At 41.4% G+C, this 24,832-nt stretch overlaps 1 protein-coding gene across 2 annotated transcripts in view; it reads right to left on the bottom strand.

The window, feature by feature from the left end:
- ESD (esterase D) overlaps nucleotides 1-24,832 on the bottom strand; it is a 108,558-nt gene that overhangs the window by 7,839 nt on the left and 75,887 nt on the right. For both annotated transcript variants that reach the window (XM_069205388.1, XM_069205387.1), the window contains exons 6-8: nucleotides 22,931-23,050; nucleotides 22,257-22,355; nucleotides 4,291-4,458 (exon numbers count right to left, since the gene is read on the bottom strand). In XM_069205388.1, the coding sequence (XP_069061489.1) occupies nucleotides 4,291-4,458; nucleotides 22,257-22,355; nucleotides 22,931-23,050 (387 nt within the window). The remainder of the gene's footprint in view (nucleotides 1-4,290; nucleotides 4,459-22,256; nucleotides 22,356-22,930; nucleotides 23,051-24,832) is intronic.

Raw genomic sequence — 24,832 nt, 5'->3', positions numbered from 1 at the left:
ACAACAAAAGGCGTTGCAGTAATTGTACAATTTAATTTGATGAAAAGGTAGATACAAGAGTTTTTGAATTTCAATAGGGGGACTGTTCCTTCAGGGGTGCTCTGGGATGCTTTAAAGGCAGGCATACGTGAGGAAACCTTAAGTTATGCCTTAAATCAGGAAAAGCAGCGCACTTCAGCTATTATCGCGGCCCAGACTGAGTTGGCCCTTTTGGAGTTACAGATTACGGGGCTGGCTAGGAACAACCTCCCTGTGCAAGATATTTTAGATCAAATAGCGTCAATGAAAGCCAGAGTTACTCAGATGTATCTAGATCGGGACATTATTAAAGCTCAGATTCGTAGACAGGAATGTTATGAGCTTAGTGAGAAGGTGGGCACGCTTTTAGCATATAAAACTATAAAACTAGACAAAAGGCAACTCGGGTGTTATTACCTCAATTAAGGTCAAGGATGGACAGATTGCTCAGGGTAATCTAGCAGTATTCAAGGTTTTTAAAGATTATTATTCTGCATTTTATCAGCAGGAAACTCAAGATCCCTATGATTTGGCAGAAAGGATTAGCCAATAACTGAGTAAAACTTTAGGACCAAGATTGCATGTGGATGAGAGCCGCCAATTAGCTACCCCTATTATGTTGGAGGAGATCTCTGTAGCTTTAAGCTCTCTGCCTAGTGGGAAGGTGTCTGGGCCAGACATGATTCCACTGGAATTTTTAAAGATTTTTTTTGGTGAATTGAAAGATGATCTTTTGGCATTGTTTAAGTCGGTACAGGATGGATCACAGTCGCCGGCCTCCTGGCTATCTGCTAATATTATCGTATTTAAAAAATATATATAAGAATCTGTTATTACCAGGTTCTTACCACCCTATTTCACTAATAAATGGAGACGCTAAGCTATATGCTAAAATTCTTGCGACTAAATTGAGTCGAGTAACTAATAAGCTGGTCTTCCCATGGCAGCATGGATTTATCCCCAGGCGAGGGACTGCTGATCATGTGAGGCGGGTCATCGCCATGCTAGATGCATCTCAGGCTACAGCAGCCCCTATGTCATTCATTTTAGTAGATGCCGAAAAGGCCTTTGATCAGATGAACTGGGCGTATTTATGGGCAGTATTTCTTAAATGTAATATAGATCCTGGTTTTATTAGGGCTGTCCAGGGTTTATATCAGAAGACCATGGCACTAATTCAACTGGCTGGAGTGGCCACTGAGCCTATTTTTATTACAAGAGGCACAAAACAGGGGTGTCCTTGCTCACCTTTGCTTTTTGCACTTTATATAGACCCTTTAATTAGAAGGTTACTTGATAACAACTTGATTGCCCCTATGGAAATGACTGAAGGCACGTTTAAAATACTGGCGTATGCCGACGATATAGCCATTACGACACCTGATCCAGGGACAGCGGTAGAAGAAATAGAGAAGTCAAGGGCGGAGTTTGGTGAGGTATCGGGGTATTTATTAAACAAGGCTAAATGTCAAATAATGGGTAATGAATTGGTCTTTTTTGCAGACAGTAGGACGGTAGAGCAAGTGACCTATTTAGGTGTTAGATTAATGACTAATCTGTAGCGTATTGTTGAGAATAATCTTGCCCCTGTTTTAGCCAAAACTAGAAAGGAACTACACTGTGTGAATAATTTATACCTTACGATCATTGGGCGGTGTAACCTTATCAAAATGCCCTTCCTTCCTAAGGTTTTGTACTTCTTCCGAACTATCCCATTGGAAATCAGCAATGACGGGCTCAAACACATGGAAAACTTTGCAAATAGTTTTATATGGTCCTTTTCTAAAACGAGGCGGGCATATAAGTATTTAGTACTTCCAAGAAAAAAAGGGGGATGGGCAGCCCCAAATTTTCATTATTACTATTGGGCAGCAATTTTACAATATTTTCAGCCATGAATTATTCAAGATGTTGGTAATAAAGGTGGTGGTGAACTCTGTCCAACTTTCTATAGCATGATATGGGGTAATAGTGCCAACGCTGCCTTTATGAGAATAGTGGAGCCCAGTTATTTAAAAAAAAGTTACGTTTAAGACTGTCCGGTCTGCATTTAAGTTTTAGTCTTGTATTAAAAGGTAGAATTGGAATTGGTCGGCTTAATTTCTACATGCCTATATGGAATACGCCCATAATTCCTGACATTTTTAAGGATAAATGTTGTGCTAAGTGGGTACAACGGGGTGTACAGCGTATAGGGGATTTGTACAAAGATAGCTATATGAAATCATTTGATGAGCTGAAAACTGATTACTTGCTTGACAGTAAAGATTTTTTTAAAATTTTTGCAAATTAGGGATTTCTTGCTGTCTTCGTCTTCATATGTCCCACTTGGGGATAGAAATCCAGTTTTGCAGGTTTTGGATAAGTCAACTGATCGGCGGGTGCCACTTCTTTTGGACCGAATGTCTGATGACCTAAGCAAACACGCAAAGAGGTGGGAACGAAGTATTGGCGCCTCTGAAGCTTCGTTTATGGCCTCTTTAGAGATGGCCCAGCAGTTTTTGCATGCTGCTGGGCCACAAGCTCAATACTATAAGGCAATATTTCACCTATATTATACCCCCGCTAGGCTATCTAAATGGGGCAGGTTGAGGGGGGGGGGGTGGTATGCCCGTTCTGTAAATACCTTGCCGGCTGATTTAATACATATGTTTTTAGCTGTGGTATGCTGCAAGAGTTTTTTATTGACATTGCTAAGTTTCTATCAAGGATTATGCACCAGGAAATTGTGAAAAACCCTCAACTTTTATTATTGGGGATTGATTGAGCGGGGTGTGCAGGCCAGCCTCAGAGGTTTTTGTTTTTGACTATGTCAGTGGCTCGGTGTTGTATTGCTTCAGACTGGCTGAAACCAACTTCAATTACCTTTAATCAATGGCTAGCTCGTCTCTACTCAATGTTTTATTTTGAGATGGGTTCTTATGCGCTTAAGGGTCAATCGCGCAGGAAGGTGGGTAAATTAATCTGGGCCCCATTAGCACAATGGTTAGGTAGTATATAAGTATATAACCGCTTTTTATGATGAAAACATGGTATAATCAAATCTTTGCACTATTTCAGCACTTTATTTTCGATGATGGTTCTGAAGATCGTATCATTGATTAATGCTTGTTTAATATGAATGAATGAATTTATATGCATCTTATTTATGTTTTATACTGTGCATCTTTAAAAATAAAATAATAAAAAAATGATGTAAGGCCATGGAAAGCAGCAGATGTGAACGGTAGGCCTCCAGGTGTTTCCCAGAAAATTACACATAAACAAGCTCCTTATGAAGTCCATGTCCTGCCGCTGAAGGATATGGACCTCATGCCTTTGGCACCAGGACTGTTTCAAATGGGATGATATGGGGTCCACTCAACGGTCAGGATATTCAATATACCTGAATGCACAACTTTCATTTCCCATCATGTGAACCATTACCCTCTTTTTTTTCAAAACTTTTGTATTCTGTACATTAAGCGTAAGCTGTCGTAGGCACAAAATATTGCTACTTGTAAGCTGGTGATGTGTTATTTCCCTTTTCTTTCGTGCACTGTGGCCCAGCCTCTTCCCGTTAAACAGGGTCTCAAGTAAATTCTCCAATAAGCTTATGCAAAGATGGATTTTTTCATCTTTTAGACCAGATCCACAATGACCTCACACCTTTTAACAGTACATTTGAACAATCTAACCATACCGCTGTCCTCTGTACACTTTCTCCAACAGCTTCACAACGGCTACACTCGATCTCACCTAAGCTACACACCCTAAAATTGCAGCAAACACTCCCCTTTGCAAGTGGATCTTCACTGTTGCCTGACAGTCTAAAAACTGCTCCAAGCCCTCCACTATCAATGTATGTCCCTTAAGACTTGTTTCTCTGTCTTCCCCCTTCGCCCTCCCCGAAAACAACATCCCACAGTGAAGCCTAATGAAATAAAAAGTAGCAACAGTGAAAACCATGCCAATACACATTTACTTTATTCAGGAATACATCCAGACCTGGAATGATGAAGCTTCACCTCCTAATACATGATACAGTACATAGAGTTCAAACAACTGGAGGGAGGCTGCAGATGATGGAAAGTGAATGCCACTCACCTGATATCAAAGAATTTATACTCTTATTAAACAGTAATCACGCATTCCCTTGTGTAAAATTCTACACATGGAATCTATCTACAGTACAGTGAAGTGTATCCATGCAAACTCAGTTGTTTTCCTGGTTTTATGTGCATGGAGATTATTTTATTCCATATCTCAAATATTTAAAAAAGTGAAACATACCTGCTGCAATCGGAAAACAACAGGGATTTTGCGCTCTGTACACGCAGAAATGAAGTTGTCAGGAAGTAGCTGTCCTGCTGCAAGGAACTGATCCTCGTTGCCTTGGTCAATTAATATGTCCAACTGGGAACCAGAATAGCTCTTCACAAGCTGGGTTGCATCGTAAGCCTGGAAAAACAATGCAAACGTGGCAAACTTTGATTAAAAGTATCACTTTCCTCGCTAATATGGTGTACAATTAGACTAATTAAATGGGTTTGTTAATCAATAACACATTTTAAATTACATAAGAAAATCATAAGATGCCAATGAGTGATTATATGACTTTTCAGATCATCGTCGTCCATCGCCTCATCTCAACTTTGCATCCTATTGTGCCATTCACAGCCCTCCTGTGTTATACTAAATGGACCTAGAGCAATATTTGATACATAATTTTCTTATTATTGTAGAAGAAAAAGTTATCTATACAAGTATCCTACACATAAAATCACTAATTTGTGCGTAATGTAGGCCTGGTTAGATCTCCCCTTTATTGTTTTCCTGCACAAGGGTACTAATAGAAAATGCAACTATAGAATATGCCTTTTTTGTTACTGCACCATCCAGAGAATAAGCATGAACAGCATTTTCCACACCAGAAAGCCAATGAGGCTCTGATTTTTATTTGCGGTTTAGTTGCAGATACCAACAGACGTATGTTTATGAATGGCTGATTGCTTGGTTTATAAGTGCAAATGCAGATTATGACATAAGAGTGCGACTGGGTTTTTCACTGTGAAAATACAGTGTGCGGGATATGAAAGTTGATCCTTAATTGAGTAATAGAGGCTTCTCTTGGGAACCAATTAAATCCCTCAATTTTTCTACCTATGTTAGGTTTTAGGAAGCAGGTCCCTCCTTTTTCACAAGAGACAAAGTAGCCATTTTTAAGATTCCAAGAAAATGTCAACAGTTTCTGAAAGTTCAGTCTTGCACATATGTTCACAGCTCCCAACTGACTGGTTTTCTTGGCTATAGGGAGTCAAGGCAGCCAAGACAGGTCATGGTCTTTAATCTTCCCACCAAACTGAGGTCTGAGAAGCTGGATCCCTAGAAACAATGCCTTCATTGCTTTGGTAACAATTTACAAATGATGTGGTGCTTTGACATGAAATAAGCAGTACCAAGCAGGCCCTGGGAGCTTGCATTTAGGGCGTGGGATGTAAAGCTTGAAGCACAGCGAAGAAAGCTTCCAAATCAAAAATATGACAAACTGTCATTTTTAACAAAGATAATAAGATATGGATTTTCCTAGCGACTTTGAAAAACCCTGAATAATTCCTCGCTAATATGGTGTACAATTAGACTAATGAAATGGGGTTCTTAAACAATAACACATTTTAAATTACATAAGAAAATCATAAGATGCCAATGAGTGATTATATGACTTTTCAGATCATCGTCGTCCATCGCCTCATCTCAACTTTGCATCCTATTGTGCCATTCACAGCCCTCCTGTGTTATACTAAATGGACCTAGAGCAATATTTGATAACTTTTTCTTCTACAATAATAAGAAAATTATGTATCTATACAGGGAGTGCAGAATTATTAGGCAAGTTGTATTTTTGAGGATTAATTTTATTATTGAACAACAACCATGTTCTCAATGAACCCAAAAAACTCATTAATATCAAAGCTGAATATTTTTGGAAGTAGTTTTTAGTTTGTTTTTAGTTTTAGCTATGTTAGGGGGATATCTGTGTGTGCAGGTGACTATTACTGTGCATAATTATTAGGCAACTCAACAAAAAAAAATATATACCCATTTCAATTATTTATTATTACCAGTGAAACCAATATAACATCTCAACATTCACAAATATACATTTCTGACATTCAAAAACAAAACAAAAAAAAATCAGTGACCAATATAGCCACCTTTCTTTGCAAGGACACTCAAAAGCCTGCCATCCATGGATTCTGTCAGTGTTTTGATCTGTTCACCATCAACATTGCGTGCAGCAGCAACCACAGCCTCCCAGACACTGTTCAGAGAGGTGTACTGTTTTCCCTCCTTGTAAATCTCACATTTGATGATGGACCACAGGTTCTCAATGGGGTTCAGATCAGGTGAACAAGGAGGCCATGTCATTAGATTTCCTTCTTTTATACCCTTTCTTGCCAGCCACGCTGTGGAGTACTTGGACGCGTGTGATGGAGCATTGTCCTGCATGAAAATCATGTTTTTCTTGAAGGATGCAGACTTCTTCCTGTACCACTGCTTGAAGAAGGTGTCTTCCAGGAACTGGCAGTAGGACTTGGAGTTGAGCTTGACTCCATCCTCAACCCGAAAAGGCCCCACAAGCTCATCTTTGATGATACCAGCCCAAACCAGTACTCCACCTCCACCTTGCTGGCGTCTGAGTCGGACTGGAGCTCTCTGCCCTTTACCAATCCAGCCACGGGCCCATCCATCTGGCCCATCAAGACTCACTCTCATTTCATCAGTCCATAAAACCTTAGAAAAATCAGTCTTGAGATATTTCTTGGCCCAGTCTTGACGTTTCAGCTTGTGTGTCTTGTTCAGTGGTGGTCGTCTTTCAGCCTTTCTTACCTTGGCCATGTCTCTGAGTATTGCACACCTTGTGCTTTTGGGCACTCCAGTGATGTTGCAGCTCTGAAATATGGCCAAACTGGTGGCAAGTGGCATCGTGGCAGCTGCACGCTTGACTTTTCTCAGTTCATGGGCAGTTATTTTGCGCCTTTGTTTTTCCACACGCTTCTTGCGACCCTGTTGACTATTTTGAATGAAACGCTTGATTGTTCGATGATCACGCTTCAGAAGCTTTGCAATTTTAAGAGTGCTGCATCCCTCTGCAAGATATCTCACTATTTTTGACTTTTCTGAGCCTGTCAAGTCCTTCTTTTGACCCATTTTGCCAAAGGAAAGGAAGTTGCCTAATAATTATGCACACCTGATATAAGGTGTTGATGTCATTAGACCACACCCCTTCTCATTACAGAGATGCACATCACCTAATATGCTTAATTGGTAGTAGGCTTTCGAGACTATACAGCTTGGAGTAAGACAACATGCATAAAGAGGATGATGTGGTCAAAATGCTCATTTGCCTAATAATTCTGCACTCCCTGTACAAGTATCCTACACATAAAATCACTAATTTGTGCGTAATGTAGGCCTGGTTAGATCTCCCCTTTATTGTTTTCCTGCACAAGGGTACTAATAGCAAATGCAACTATAGAATATGCCTTTTTTGTTACTGCACCATCCAGAGAATAAGCATGAACAGCATTTTCCACACCAGAAAGCCAATGAGGCTCTGATTTTTATTTGCGGTTTAGTTGCAGATACCAACAGACGTATGTTTATGAATGGCTGATTGCTTGGTTTATAAGTGCAAATGCAGATTATGACATAAGAGTGCGACTGGGTTTTTCACTGTGAAAATACAGTGTGCGGGATATGAAAGTTGATCCTTAATTGAGTAATAGAGGCTTCTCTTGGGAACCAATTAAATCCCTCAATTTTTCTACCTATGTTAGGTTTTAGGAAGCAGGTCCCTCCTTTTTCACAAGAGACAAAGTAGCCATTTTTAAGATTCCAAGAAAATGTCAACAGTTTCTGAAAGTTCAGTCTTGCACATATGTTCACAGCTCCCAACTGACTGGTTTTCTTGGCTATAGGGAGTCAAGGCAGCCAAGACAGGTCATGGTCTTTAATCTTCCCACCAAACTGAGGTCTGAGAAGCTGGATCCCTAGAAACAATGCCTTCATTGCTTTGGTAACAATTTACAAATGATGTGGTGCTTTGACATGAAATAAGCAGTACCAAGCAGGCCCTGGGAGCTTGCATTTAGGGCGTGGGATGTAAAGCTTGAAGCACAGCGAAGAAAGCTTCCAAATCAAAAATATGACAAACTGTCATTTTTAACAAAGATAATAAGATATGGATTTTCCTAGCGACTTTGAAAAACCCTGAATAATTCCTCGCTAATATGGTGTACAATTAGACTAATGAAATGGGGTTCTTAAACAATAACACATTTTAAATTACATAAGAAAATCATAAGATGCCAATGAGTGATTATATGACTTTTCAGATCATCGTCGTCCATCGCCTCATCTCAACTTTGCATCCTATTGTGCCATTCACAGCCCTCCTGTGTTATACTAAATGGACCTAGAGCAATATTTGATAACTTTTTCTTCTACAATAATAAGAAAATTATGTATCTATACAGGGAGTGCAGAATTATTAGGCAAGTTGTATTTTTGAGGATTAATTTTATTATTGAACAACAACCATGTTCTCAATGAACCCAAAAAACTCATTAATATCAAAGCTGAATATTTTTGGAAGTAGTTTTTAGTTTGTTTTTAGTTTTAGCTATGTTAGGGGGATATCTGTGTGTGCAGGTGACTATTACTGTGCATAATTATTAGGCAACTCAACAAAAAAAAATATATACCCATTTCAATTATTTATTATTACCAGTGAAACCAATATAACATCTCAACATTCACAAATATACATTTCTGACATTCAAAAACAAAACAAAAAAAAATCAGTGACCAATATAGCCACCTTTCTTTGCAAGGACACTCAAAAGCCTGCCATCCATGGATTCTGTCAGTGTTTTGATCTGTTCACCATCAACATTGCGTGCAGCAGCAACCACAGCCTCCCAGACACTGTTCAGAGAGGTGTACTGTTTTCCCTCCTTGTAAATCTCACATTTGATGATGGACCACAGGTTCTCAATGGGGTTCAGATCAGGTGAACAAGGAGGCCATGTCATTAGATTTCCTTCTTTTATACCCTTTCTTGCCAGCCACGCTGTGGAGTACTTGGACGCGTGTGATGGAGCATTGTCCTGCATGAAAATCATGTTTTTCTTGAAGGATGCAGACTTCTTCCTGTACCACTGCTTGAAGAAGGTGTCTTCCAGGAACTGGCAGTAGGACTTGGAGTTGAGCTTGACTCCATCCTCAACCCGAAAAGGCCCCACAAGCTCATCTTTGATGATACCAGCCCAAACCAGTACTCCACCTCCACCTTGCTGGCGTCTGAGTCGGACTGGAGCTCTCTGCCCTTTACCAATCCAGCCACGGGCCCATCCATCTGGCCCATCAAGACTCACTCTCATTTCATCAGTCCATAAAACCTTAGAAAAATCAGTCTTGAGATATTTCTTGGCCCAGTCTTGACGTTTCAGCTTGTGTGTCTTGTTCAGTGGTGGTCGTCTTTCAGCCTTTCTTACCTTGGCCATGTCTCTGAGTATTGCACACCTTGTGCTTTTGGGCACTCCAGTGATGTTGCAGCTCTGAAATATGGCCAAACTGGTGGCAAGTGGCATCGTGGCAGCTGCACGCTTGACTTTTCTCAGTTCATGGGCAGTTATTTTGCGCCTTTGTTTTTCCACACGCTTCTTGCGACCCTGTTGACTATTTTGAATGAAACGCTTGATTGTTCGATGATCACGCTTCAGAAGCTTTGCAATTTTAAGAGTGCTGCATCCCTCTGCAAGATATCTCACTATTTTTGACTTTTCTGAGCCTGTCAAGTCCTTCTTTTGACCCATTTTGCCAAAGGAAAGGAAGTTGCCTAATAATTATGCACACCTGATATAAGGTGTTGATGTCATTAGACCACACCCCTTCTCATTACAGAGATGCACATCACCTAATATGCTTAATTGGTAGTAGGCTTTCGAGACTATACAGCTTGGAGTAAGACAACATGCATAAAGAGGATGATGTGGTCAAAATACTCATTTGCCTAATAATTCTGCACTCCCTGTACAAGTATCCTACACATAAAATCACTAATTTGTGCGTAATGTAGGCCTGGTTAGATCTCCCCTTTATTGTTTTCCTGCACAAGGGTACTAATAGCAAATGCAACTATAGAATATGCCTTTTTTGTTACTGCACCATCCAGAGAATAAGCATGAACAGCATTTTCCACACCAGAAAGCCAATGAGGCTCTGATTTTTATTTGCGGTTTAGTTGCAGATACCAACAGACGTATGTTTATGAATGGCTGATTGCTTGGTTTATAAGTGCAAATGCAGATTATGACATAAGAGTGCGACTGGGTTTTTCACTGTGAAAATACAGTGTGCGGGATATGAAAGTTGATCCTTAATTGAGTAATAGAGGCTTCTCTTGGGAACCAATTAAATCCCTCAATTTTTCTACCTATGTTAGGTTTTAGGAAGCAGGTCCCTCCTTTTTCACAAGAGACAAAGTAGCCATTTTTAAGATTCCAAGAAAATGTCAACAGTTTCTGAAAGTTCAGTCTTGCACATATGTTCACAGCTCCCAACTGACTGGTTTTCTTGGCTATAGGGAGTCAAGGCAGCCAAGACAGGTCATGGTCTTTAATCTTCCCACCAAACTGAGGTCTGAGAAGCTGGATCCCTAGAAACAATGCCTTCATTGCTTTGGTAACAATTTACAAATGATGTGGTGCTTTGACATGAAATAAGCAGTACCAAGCAGGCCCTGGGAGCTTGCATTTAGGGCGTGGGATGTAAAGCTTGAAGCACAGCGAAGAAAGCTTCCAAATCAAAAATATGACAAACTGTCATTTTTAACAAAGATAATAAGATATGGATTTTCCTAGCGACTTTGAAAAACCCTGAAACTCTTCATTTGGATAAGGAATTTTTTGTTGTTGTTAATGACAATACCGAGAGGATGATCATAACACATTAATCTGCTAAAGCTAGTTATTGCTCACATTTGTGGGCAAAACACTTATATTGGGGTTCCAAAAATTGTTTTCAACACAACAGAACGCAGTCCTAAAACACCTTGATATTTGGAGTAAACTAATGGTCTTCCCCGCTTCTGCAATTTAACTACATCTTCTAGTTCTACCTACATGTTCATCCTCCGTTTCCCTTCCCCGTTCAAGAAATTGCAGTTATTATATACTTTTTGATTTTGTACAGTTGTTTCTTTATATTATAGTCTATTAAGATTGAAATTTATTAAATTTGAGAAGCTCTCTTTACTCTTCTTAATAAAAGTTTAGAGCTCAAAGTAAATACCACAAACATGGTGAAAAAGGAGACCTTAAAGTAACCCTTACTCCCCTGCACTTGGAGGACAAAAATAATTTTCACACACAACAATCATAGTCATGTCTCATCTATCACAAGCCACCTGTCACTCATGTCTCCCCACCTCTTCACCCCTCATCACTTTAGTTTTAATGAATCTTCACTCAAATGTTATGTTTGTTGGAATGTACTTTGAATTATAGATGTGCCTGGTACAGTGCTATACCAAAAGTCAGAATTCAACCAATTTAACTTTGAGAAAACTGCAAAAGAAGAATGTATAAAGGTACGTAAACAGGATTCAGCACATTCTGTATCAATATACTACTGTCAATGAAAACCCAGCCTGGAACTCAATCCCATCTGCTTCAGAGGAATAGATGGGCCAAGACATATGCATGTTAGTCAATACAAAATGGAGAAGGTTTGTTTCAACAAATGAAGGTTCTAGTAATATTTGAAACGTTGATACTTTTCTTGTGTGCTCCCCATCTTATCATATTCCTTCTTTTATGGTTTAAGTCACATCTCCTGTAACACTGCTGGGGCATGAACCAAAATTGGAAATCCAGATTGGTTGTCATATGTCAGTGACTTTGATATCATATACTGTCAAGAGATCTGGCTGAAGGAAAATTTCCACATTGATGGCTTTCCACACCGTTACTCATCAAGCCCCACTGTCAGCTGCTGGAAGGGCCAAGGAAGGTTTGGCACATTAATTTCTGTTCAAATCCCTGCACTGAGTGTTTCAGAAGTTTGGTCCTCCTCATTTTTTTGGCTACATTATCATCCTTTTCAAAAGGCCCTGATAAACTGCTGATCAACTATTATTATAATATTTTTAATTATAGTATTAGCAATGTGATAGACCACTGATATTTTTTTTTAGAAACTTTTTATTTAGGAAAAAAATTGTGACCTTCAACACCCTCATGTGTGATTTTAACGACCAGTCCATTTGTGATTTTTCTAACTCAAGCAATGGAAATGTGACTCATTTTAAACACACTGTGTACAGTGAAGTTTTGAATAACCTCATTCTGAATACAATCTAGACTTTATTAGCGATGTAATTCAAGCAGAAAGCAGCCTTGCACCAACTTTTATTGAAAACCCTAAATGGAGAACGATTGATTTTGTTTAATGATGTCAACTGATTTTTCTTCCATACATGGATTTTAAAATTGAGACTAAATGTTGCAGTGATCGTAATCCCCTTACTGCAGTATAGAACTCATTTATAAAACCAATGACTGGAAAAAAGAATATAGGGGATACAGTAACCCAAAAATACAGGATTAAGAACAAAATGGGACAGGGTAGATCTTATGCAAAAAAGTAGTTGAGGAGAATAAGGACCACATTTCAACATGCTTGTTTATGAATTAGATCCCAGTATTATCCAAAATTGCTTTAGAGAGATCCATAAAAACATTTCAGACAAATTAACCCCTATTCTTGTTTTTATTGAGGTATGGCCCTGCTGGTGGTTTAAATCAGCATGCACAGCCGTCCATAAGCAGCTGAAGGCAGCACTCCATGTCTGCCCACATTTGAGTCAAGGCATTAAAGATGCCACCATGTGCCTTTATAAAACCACTTTAGAGACGAGGAAGAATGAAATACGAAGCAAAGCCTTGCAATCTTCCTCCCGATGGTCTGGAGAAAGGCACAAATTACAAACCAGGTGCTGGTCTGTATATCGGTACTTCGCGTGGCACCGAGGGCAGAATCGGAATGGAGTCCGATCCATCAGGCTTTCCACGCGGTAGGCCCGAGCAGGCCCAAGTTGGGCACGCGCGCCCTGAAGAGCGAGATGAAGGTTCCGACGGTACTACCGGTTCGATGCTAGATGGGAAACGCGATCGAAACAATACTGACGAATAAGTAAATTTTCTGAGGTTTTCCGAATCAAAATCTCAGAGTGAGAAGAAACACGTCCGAAACCGACAGCGGAAAGAAAACAATCTAACAATGGAGTCGATGCCCATGAGCACTGTAACCGAGAGGAGTCACTCGATCCCGTGACTCCGAAAAGACTTCTTAGAAGAAAAACAACTTGCAACACTCCGAGCCCAACACTAGATGTCGGAAGAGCTATGCATAGCATGTTTATCTGAAGCTACACATGCCATCGAACATATATACACATATATACACACACATATATATATATACATATATACATATACGGAAAATGTCACTTACCCAGTGTACATCTGTTCGTGGCATGAGACGCTGCAGATTCACATGCTGTGCATATCCCGCCATCTAGTGTTGGGCTCGGAGTGTTACAAGTTGTTTTTCTTCGAAGAAGTCTTTTCGAGTCACGAGATCGAGGGACTCCTCCCATTTCGGCTCCATTGCGCATGGGCGTCGACTCCATCTTAGATTGTTTTCCCCGCAGAGGGTGAGGTAGGAGTTGTGTATATAGTAATAATGCCCATGCAATTGAGTAAGTATGTATGTACAAAATGTGACTAAAAGTATTATATTTACAAATTTACAAATGTACGAGTTTAATTTTAATCAACTTACACCGGCTACAGGCTCCCGGGGAGGTGGGAGGGCGCATGTGAATCTGCAGCGTCTCATGCCACGAACAGATGTACACTGGGTAAGTGACATTTTCCGTTCGATGGCATGTGTAGCTGCAGATACACATGCTGTGCATAGACTAGTAAGCAGTTATCTCCCCAAAAGCGGTGGTTTAGCCTGTAGGAGTTGAAGTTGTTTGAAATAAAGTTCTTAGTACTGCTTGTCCTACTGTGGCTTGTTGTGTTGTTAACACATCCACGCAGTAATGTTTAGTGAATGTATGAGGCGTAGACCATGTGGCTGCCTTACATATTTCTGTCATTGGTATATTTCCTAGAAAGGCCATTGTGGCGCCTTTCTTTCTAGTGGAGTGTGCCTTTGGTGTAATAGGCAGTTCTCTCTTAGCTTTAACATAACAGGTTTGAATACATTTCACTATCCATCTGGCAATGCCTTGTTTGGATATTGGATTTCCTGTATGAGGTTTTTGGTAAGCTACAAACAATTGTTTTGTTTTACGAAACTGTTTGGTTCTATCAATGTAGTACATTAGAGCTCTTTTTATGTCTAATGTATGTAATGTTCTTTCAGCTACAGAGTCTGGTTGTGGAAAAAAACACTGGGAGTTCCACAGTTTGGTTTAAGTGGAACGGTGATATAACTTTTGGCAAAAATTTGGGATTTTTACGTAGAACCACTTTATGTTTGTGTATTTGTATAAAGGGTTCTTGTATGGTAAAGGCTTGTATTTCACTTACTCTTCTGAGAGATGTGATAGCTATTAGGAAGGCTACTTTCCAAGTTAAGTATTGCATTTCACAAGAGTGCATGGGTTCGAATGGTGGACCCAAGAGGCTTGTTAATACAATATTGAGGTTCTACGAAGGAACTGGTGGTGTTCTCAGTGGAATGATCCTTTTTAGACCCTCCATAAAAGCTTTTATGACTGGGATCCTAAATAGTGAAGTTGAATGTGTAATTTGCACATAAGCTGAAATTGCAGGGAGATGTATTTTAATGGATGAAAAAGCTAACTTAGATTTTTGTAAGTGTAGTAAGTAGCTTACAATGTGTGTAGCGGACACGTGTAATGGTTGAATTTGATTATTATGACAGTAATAAACAAATCGTTTCCATTTATTTGCGTAGCAATGTCTTGTAGTAGGTTTTCTAGCCTGTTTGATGACCTCCATACAATCCTGTGTGAGGTTTAGATGTCCGAATTCTAAGACTTCAGGAGCCAGATTGCTAGATTGAGCGAAGCTGGATTCGGGTGTCTGATCTGCTGTTTGTGTTGAGTTAACAGATCTGGTCTGTTTGGTAGTTTGATATGGGGCACTACTGACAGGTCTAGTAATGTTGTGTACCAAGGTTGTCGTGCCCAAGTTGGTGCTATTAGTATTAGTTTGTGTTTCTTTTGACTCAGTTTGTTTACTAGATACGGAATGAGTGGGAGAGGGGGAAAAGCGTAAGCAAATATCCCTGACCAACTCATCCATAACGCATTGCCCTTGGAGTGAGGCTGTGGGTACCTGGATGCAAAGTTTTGGCATTTTGCGTTTTCTTTTGTTGCGAATAGGTCTATTTGCGGTGTTCCCCAGTTTTTGAAGTAGGTTTGTAGTATCTGGGGATGAATCTCCCATTCGTGGATCTGTTGTTGATCTCGACTGAGATTGTCTGCCAACTGGTTTTGAATTCCTGGGATGTATTGCGCTATTAGGTGAATGTGATTGTGATTCGCCCAATGCCAAATTTTTTGTGCTAAGAGACACAGTTGTGATGAGTGTGTGCCTCCCTGTTTGTTTAAGTAATACATTGTTGTCATGTTGTCTGTTTTGACAAGAATGTGTTTGTGGGCTATTAGCGGTTGTAATGCTTTCAACGCTAGAAACACTGCTAGTAGTTCTAGCTGATTTATGTGAAGTTGTTTCTGCTGAGTGTCCCATTGTCCCTGGATGCTGTGTTGGTTGAGGTGTGCTCCCCACCCTACCATGGAAGCATCTGTTGTGATTACGTATTGAGGCACAGGGTCTTGGAAAGGCCGCCCTTGATTTAAATTTATATGATTCCACCATTTTAGCGAGGTGTGTGTTTGGCGGTCTATCAACACTAGATCTTGAAGTTGACCCTGTGCTTGTGTCCATTGTGTTGCTAGGCACTGTTGCAAGGGCCGCATGTGTAATCTTGTGTTAGGGACAATGGCTATGCATGAGGACATAATGCCTAGTAGTTTCATCACTAATTTTACCTGATACTTCTGGTTTGGGGTCATGCTTTGTATTACGTTTTGGAATGCTTGTACCCTTTGTGGACTTGGAGTGGCAATCCCTTTTATTGTGTTGATTGTTGCTCCTAAGTATTGTTGTATTTGACACGGCTGTAGGTGTGATTTTTGGTAGTTTAGTGAGAAACCTAGTTTGTGAAGGGTTTCTATGACGTATTTTGTGTGTTGGTTTTGATTAACCAATCGTCTAGATACGGGAATACGTGTATGTGCTGTCTTCTGATATGTGCCGCTACTACTGCAAGGCATTTTGTAAATACCCTTGGTGCTGTTGTTATCCCGAATGGTAACACTTTCAATTGGTAATGTACTCCTTGGATTACAAACCTTAAGTATTTCCTGTGTGAAGGATGTATGGGTATATGGAAGTACGCATCCTTGAGATCTAATGTCGTCATGTAGTCTTGTTGTTTGAGCAAGGGGATTACGTCTTGAAGTGTCACCATGTGAAAGTGGTCTGATTTGATGTAAAGATTTAGTGTTTTGAGATCTAATATGGGTCTTAGAGTTTGGTCCTTTTTGGGTATGAGAAAGTACAGGGAGTAAACCCCTGTTCCTTTCTGATGATTGTGTACTAGTTCTATTGCATCTTTTTGTAACAACGCTTGGACCTCTAGCTGTAATAGATCCATGTGTTATTTGGACATGGTGTGTTTTTTTGGAGGCACATTTGGTGGTAATTGTAGGAATTCTATGCAATAACCATGTTGGATGATGTCTAGGACCCACAAGTCTGTTATTATTTCCTCCCAATTTTGGTAAAAATCTGTTAGTCTCCCCCCCACTGGTGTTATGTGTTGGGGATTTGTGACACTGAAGTCACTGTTTGTTTGGAGGGGTCTTTGGACTTTGGAACTTCCCTCTAGTTTTATGGAACTGTCCACCTCTGTATTGTCCCCGAAAGCCTCCTCTCTGGTACTGGCTCTGGTATGTGGGCCTGGTTTGTGAGGTTGAGGGTTCTGTCGTTTGGCCTCGAAACCCCCCTCCAAACTGTGTCTTCCTAAAAGTGCCTCTGCTCTGTGGGGAGTAGAGCGCGCCCATGGCCTTAGCCGTGTCTGTATCCTTTTTCAGCTTTTCGATAGCTGTGTCCACTTCCGGCCCAAACAACTGCTGTCCATTAAAAGGCATATTAAGCACAGCCTGTTGGATTTCGGGCTTGAAACCTGAGGTGCGTAGCCATGCGTGTCTCCGAATTGTGACCGCTGTATTTACAGTTCTTGCAGCTGTGTCTGCTGCGTCCATTGCCGATCATATCTGGTTATTCGAGATACTTTGGCCCTCTTCCACCACTTGTATTGCACGCTTTTGGAATTCTTTGGGCAGATGTTCAATAAAGTGCTGCATTTCATCCCAGTGGGCTCTGTCATATCTTGACAGCAAAGCCTGTGAATTGGCAATGCGCCATTGATTGGCTGCTTGTGCTGCCACTTTTTTGCCCGCTGCGTCGAACTTGCGACTTTTTGTCGGGTGGTGGTGCATCTCCAGAGGTGTGTGAATTCGCCCTTTTACGTGCTGTGCCTACTACTACTGAGTCAGGTGTCAGTTGCTGAGTGATGTACGTAGGGTCTGTTGGGGGAGGCTTGTACTTTTTCTCCACTCTTGGAGTGATGGCCCTGCCTTTTACGGGTTCTTGAAATACTTGCTTTGCGTGTTTCAACATTCCCGGTAACATCGGAAGACTCTGGTACTGACTATGTGTGGACGACAGAGTATTAAATAAAAAATCATCTTCAATCGGTTAAGCGTGCAATGTCACGTTGTGAAAAGCAGCTGATCTGGACACCACCTGTGTGTAAGCAGTACTGTCTTCAGGTGGTGATGGTCTTGCTGGGTAACATTCGGGACTATTATCTGACACAGGCGCATCATAAAGATCCCATGCATCTGGGTCATCTTGGCTCATGCCTGTGTGCGTTGGAGACTGCATCATAGGTGGGCTAGCAATTGGTGATGGTTGCGGTGAGCGTTGTGGTGATGGTGGTGGAGTTACTTGTTTTGCCACCTTTGCCTGTGGTTGTTTATCTTTATCTTGAAAAGCAAGTTTCCTTTTCATACTTATAGGAGGGAGAGTTCTTATCTTCCCTGTCTCTTTTTGGATATGGAGCCTTCTCTGTGTATAATCTGGCTCCCCTGCTTCTAGCTCTTGTCCGAATTTATGGCTTAGCATTTGTGTGGAAAGCCCTTGTTCCTCGGTGTAGGAACTTTTCTTCGGCTCCGAAGCCGGATGTTTCGGTATCGAAACCTTTTCAGATGTCTTTTTCGGCTCCGAAGCCACTTTTTTGAGTTTCGGTGCTCTGATCTCTCGGTGCCGACTCATCTAGGTGCCGGTATCTCGATGTCGAGATTGTTCTGAACCAGTGTCTCGGGGCAGAGTCTGTTCTGTGCCGGTATCTCGAGCGGAGTCGGATGACTTCGACACATGTGTGCCCTTTTTCGGTGCCGATGGACAGTCACCGATTTTTTGGGTTAAGCCATGGCCTGCAGGCGGTGGCGTCCCCTGGGCTTTGATGATTTTTACGTGAGTTTTGGCCGGGGCTGTTTTACTCACGGTTTTCGGCGTCTGTTCTGTTTCGGCCTCGTCCGAGTCAGCAATGGAGAAGGTTTCTTCTTCCTCCAAGTCGTGGTGTCCTGACGGCGCCGACGCCATTTGAAGCCTTCTTGCTCTCCGGTCCCTCAGCGTTTTCCTCGACCGAAACGCTCGACAGGCCTCGCGAGTATCCTCTGTGTTCGGGAGACAAACACAAATTACAGACCAAATGTTGATCTGTGTAAGGATACTTGTTGTGGCATTCGGGGCAGAAGCGGAATGGGGTCCGTTCCATTAGTCTTGTAGACACACGTGGTCGGGCCGACCAGGCCCCGCCGGGGAATCGAAACCCCAAAGGGCCACCGGAGCTCCTTAAAATTCGGTGTCGATCAGCGTTAACTAGCCCGATACCGAACGCAAACAATACCATCAAATTTTTCCGATATCTAACTAACTTTCCGAACCGAAACACGGAGCGAAGAGGAACACGTCTGAACCCGATGGCGGAAAGAAAACAATCTAAGATGGAGTCGACGCCCATGCGCAATGGAGCCGAAATGGGAGGAGTCCCTCGATCTCGTGACTCAAAAAGACTTCTTCGAAGAAAAACAACTTGTAACACTCCAAGCCCAACACTAGATGGCGGGATATGCACAGCATGTGTATCTGCAGCTACACATGCCATCGAACATATATATATATGCTCTGCATAGATTGTAAAGCAGTTTCCCCCCAAGAAACTGTGGCTAGTGGGCAGATGACGCAGATGCTTAGAACAAAGTTGTTAATACAGTCTGGCCAAACATCACCTGTTTGCAGGGTAGAATAGCCACAGTAGTGCTTAGTAAACATGTGCTGACAAGGTGGCAGCACTTCATATGTCAACTAGCGGAATGTTGCTAAGGGAAGCCTAGTGTCACCCTTGTTGCATGTTTGATCCGGGGTGCACTGGGAATGTGTGCTTTGCTGTGGAGTAGCAAGTCTGGATTCCCATAACAATCCATCTTAAAATGCCTAACTTAGATCTAGGGTGTCGACTGTAGGGCTTAGCAAAGGCTTAAAAAAATTGTCTTGTTAAGGGAAAGGACCTTGACCTGTCAATGTTATACATGAGAACCCTTTTAACATAGAGGGTATGTACACCCTTCCACTGAAGAATGTGGTTACAGGAAGAAGATGGGCAGCTCAATGGTCTGATGCAGAATGGTGAGACTACCTTGGGCAATAATTTGTTGTTGGTTCTAAGACCACCCTGTCTTTGCTGACCTGGATGAAAGGTTCCTGGATTATGAGAGCTCGTTAATGCACCTGAGTGAAATTATTGCTATGAGGAAATCTACTTTCCATAACTGAAACTGCAAGTTACAGGTCTGGAGAGGTTCAAAGGATGGACCCATAATTCGAATGAGAACTATGTTGAGATTCCACACCGGGGAAAGCAGGCATTCTAGGAATTATAACCTGCTTCAGCACAGGGGCTTTGAAGATGGAAGATTGTTCCCCATTTTGCATATATGCTTTAACTACGGCAAAGTGTAGTCGTATGGATATGCTAACCGTGCATTTTGTAAGTGTAAAAGGTAGCAAATAATGTCTTGTACAGCGACCTTAAAGGTGTCTATTTGCTCTGAGATGCAGTACTGGTGGTCCTGCTCTCCTACTGAGTCAGCCGTCCTCATTTGTAGATCATGACAGTGACTGGCAATTGTGGTCTAAAAGACAGTTTGTGGCTTCCTGATGCAATGGCGATTCAACCTCCTTCACTTCTTCAGCAGTGGAAGCCCCAGGTACCATGTCTTAAACAGGTTTCCAGAAGACCCACTCAATTACAGACTTATTTACAGATCCTCAAGAACTATGCCAAGAGTCTGGGGGACCCCTTCAACATCACAGGTCACCCCTACATCAGTCTCTTGGGATGCTCAGCAGCCTCTGTGTGCTCCCCGGGCTGGTAACAGTCCTCACCTCTTTGACAGTCTCTCCTATTGCCGGATCAGGCACACTCCTTCCCTCTTGCAGAAGGCTTCTTTTCTCTTCTGGAATAGCCTCAGTCCTTCATGCAGAAAGAGTGACTAGATGACACAGCAGCTCTTCGATTTCTCTGCAGAGCATTCCCTTCCTTCACTCGGGACTGGAACAAGGTGGGGCGGTATCAGTCTAACTTTAATACACATTTTCCAGATAGAGGCTGTGGATCCATTGTGTCATGCTCCAGAAGTGGTTTGGATTGGTTCCCTTTCAAATGTAATTTCCAGGCCACTCTCCAGACACAGCCTTTGTGCAAATAGATGGTTTGCACAGGAGGTAGCAGTAGGGCTAGTTCCACAACAGGGGCACAATGAAGTGTGAGATATCTGCACCTGGGTGTCAACAGCCTTCCTGAAGCAGTAACCAGAGACAGACAAAAGGACAGGCCCTGCCTAACGACTTCTTAACCTTGAACAACAGAAAGTGCAGTCTCACTCATTGTGCCTATCATTTACTAAATGCCAGCACTCAGGAAGACCTAATCGGCAGCCTCTTGTTAATAAATGCTTCATATTTTCTAACAGCAACTCTGTCTCCACTCTATAGCTACAGGGATGTATGTAGTACTCTTCCACTGTATGAGAAATCTATCCTCACACTCCTCCTTGTAACAATGGACTTATAATGAGTTTCACTGGGGTCCGTATGTATGCGCGCACACACCCCCCCACCCCACTACTATACATGATGCCAGAAAACACAATACGTGGTCCACGTAATCGTCATGCAAAAGCGGAACTTGACACAAGAGGGGTCAGTAGGCAATGCTCTCACTTATAGTGAAGAGCTAGTTTCATTACAAATTACAAAGTGCTATGCTACCACCCCCTTTATGTGATGCATCTAGGACAAGGACAGTAGTGCACAATCCACTTTGAGGGCAGGCCTGGTGCGACCCTCCAGGTCACAGGACAGGTCGAGTCCCTCTCATGCTCAAAGACAGGCCTAGACCATTATGGTCACATTATTTTAGTGTGATGCCAAGGCCAAAATAAAAGTCAATATACCAGTGTCTCATGCAGTTGGACACTCCGGGCACGGGTACACTGCTTTATACCATGCAACACCTGTGAATTATAGTCTGATTCATTCATTATATGTGGAATCTCTTTGCCCATATGTGTTGAAAAAGGAAGATCCAGAAAACAGCATAAGAATGTTATTCTTTTGCCCTTGAAGTGTCAGAAAAGTCAATCTCTCCCAGGAGGAAGCCTCATGTATAGACCATGTCATCTTTCCAGAGTTACCAACTCTGATTTGTGAAAAATTGAAAAAATGTTTTAAAAACCCTAACCTCCACACATGGGGGATTTGCAGCAAGAATGGGTTCAAAAACCAGAATTTAGTGTGACTCAAGTCATACATTTTTATATTTCACTACATGGTTAATCTGTGCCCTCAGCATCAACATATATAGTGATCATAATTGCACTTAAACTAACAATGGAAACATGTTGTATGACAGTGTGCTACAGTTTCCTGAGCTAAAAATGTTTTTATGTACGTTACCTCCCATGTACTTTGATCAGGTCCCAAGTACCCACCGAAAGCCTTTTTGCCCCATGGGCATTGCATCGGATTGCATATTGGAGCAAATGCTGATACAGCCTATTTGAAGAAACAGAGAAGAGAAGGGCATTAAAACAGTGAAAGCAATCTAATTGATTTCAACTACTACTTCCAATGACAAGTCAAGAAAATTATTTTTCTACAGAGTATTAGAAAATTGCTTAAAAAAAATCAAAGCACAATCGGCTCTCTAATACAGCCAATTAAGATCTGTCATTCATTTTCAGTAGGATGAAAATAACTAGACAAAAGGAATATGTAAAGGATTCACAACACCCACACACTTGCATACTTTGTACTATATACAGAGGCAATACACATATTTCTTTCAATAAAAGACAATACCCCATGCAGGGATTCTGCAGCCATAAGAGTTTGATGGTTATTAGGTTTTCAGATTCCATCATTAAAAGTACATTCCGACATGTTACCAGTAACCTAATATAATGTTGACTTCAATGTATACAACATCCTGATTTTTACAGTTTTGCTCCCTAAATCTAAAAGTGACAAGACAATGTTGCAGTGGAATATATTGAATTACTTCTAACTATATAATAGAAACACATATTCAACACATATGACTGCGAGATCGTTCATCAGTTATATTGTACCTTGTATTTTCCAGGGTTCTTCAAAGCACAGATTAGCGCTCCGTGGCCACCCATTGAGTGTCCAGAAATTGAAATCCTTTCTGGGTCAGTTGGAAAGTTTGCATTTATCAGTCGAGGTAGCTGGAAGGGATTAGCAGCCAATCAGTTGCCATCAACCCATTTAAACATTTTTATACATTTAAAGTGCACCCATTATCTTAATAACAAGATGACTGTTTTCTTTAAATATAAAGGATCGAAAGAACCAGTTATTGAGCAGAAGACACATTCCATTAACCACTGCTTTTCCTCCGACACCATCCACAAACATATTAGGGTGATGTGTGATTTTTTTTCTAATGCATGAGATGGCAAATTTTCTTTCTTTTATTCCTCGGACATTTTAATTTAAATGCCATAACGATAACAGTGACCGATCAATGTATTTGGACTTCACAATGTTATTGATTCACAAACTAGTCACAGATATAATAAAAAAAACAATCTGAAACCTCAACTTCCTCGACATGATATATCCTAACATATGTTTAAATTATTCCTAAAGGTTTGTAGAAACTAGTCTCACAAAGTGCCCAAAGACGGTTAACAGAGCTTATTTAAGGTTGTAGTGTAAATTTGTAGCATCAATAAAGGAGTCTGTTGGTTGGCTTAGACCCGATAGATTCAGTTCAATTAAATTCAAACAGTTTTTTCTATAGCGCACGGCTACCCCACCGGGCCTCCCAGAGCTTATTGACACAACTACAAACTGCTAGAATGGACTCCAAGCAAACTCATGCTTCAAACAGGTGGGTTTTAATACGTTTTCTAAAACAGGTTAAGACTGCTGATTTCGGATGGAGGCGGGAAGGGAGTTCCATAGTTTGGGGGACAAGAATGCAAAGGACCAACCCCTGTTTCTTGCTCTTTTAACCTTAAGCACTGACAAAAGCCCCTGGTTGCTTAACTGAAGAATCCTTCACGTGATATAGGAGTTCAATAGGTTCTGGATGGCAATCAGACCTTTCCCCTGGATGGCCTGTTGGGCAATACACATGGCTTTGAAACAAATAATTTTTTCCACTGTGAGCCAATGAAGGCCTCATAGGGCTTGTCGAGCAGATTGGTGCTTTGGTATCTTGTAGAGTACTCTGGCTGCTGTATTCTAGGTTACTTGGAGGCAGTCTGACACGTATTTTCAGCTCCCCTAATGGAGGGAGTTTCCATACTCCAAGCCAGGGTTTATTAGTCTCTGCACCAGAATTCTTCTAGTAGGGAGCAGCAGCATATATAGAAACTTTCTAAGTGATCCAAGCATCCCAAAGCAGGAGCCCACACGTTTTTTTAGGTTAGTTTCTCATCAATCCAAAACCCTAGACTCTTGACTGCTGGAGCCAGGCTGGGTGGTTCTTCCAATTGTTTTGGCCATCCTTGTTGCCACCATCTGAATTTGTTGTTCCCAATCACCAGAACATCAGTTTTGTCGCCATTATGTTTGAGGCAGCTCCTAGACATCCATTCTGTGACTTCGATGAGGCAAGAATTCAGTTGGAGGGATGGGCGACCAGTCGCTGGGGTCAAAGCCATAATAATTTGAGTGTCTTCTGCATATATCACTAAGGCTACGCTGTGAGATTGTACAATCTCCGCGAAAGGCTGGAGATACAAATTAAAAAGTGTGGGAATCAGCAATGAGCTCTGAGGGACCCCATCATGTAGAGGGAAGAGTAACAGGAGCCTAGATAACTCCACCCTCCACCAGTCACTCAGTATGTGCTGAGCTATTGCAAATCTATTTAATGCATGTATTATCCGTAGTTCTACAGTGCCAATGAGAATGTAGAATCTCCTAGATAAGGATTTTCACTACGGAGTGAATAACAAATAAAAACCAAAGACTAACAAAACGTATTATGTATTTCA

Source organism: Pleurodeles waltl, chromosome 8, assembly GCF_031143425.1.
Source record: "Pleurodeles waltl isolate 20211129_DDA chromosome 8, aPleWal1.hap1.20221129, whole genome shotgun sequence".
In the NCBI taxonomy this organism is placed as follows: domain Eukaryota; kingdom Metazoa; phylum Chordata; class Amphibia; order Caudata; family Salamandridae; genus Pleurodeles; species Pleurodeles waltl.
The sequence above is the reverse complement of the archived record's forward strand: the minus strand, read 5'-3'. Positions and strand labels throughout refer to the sequence as shown.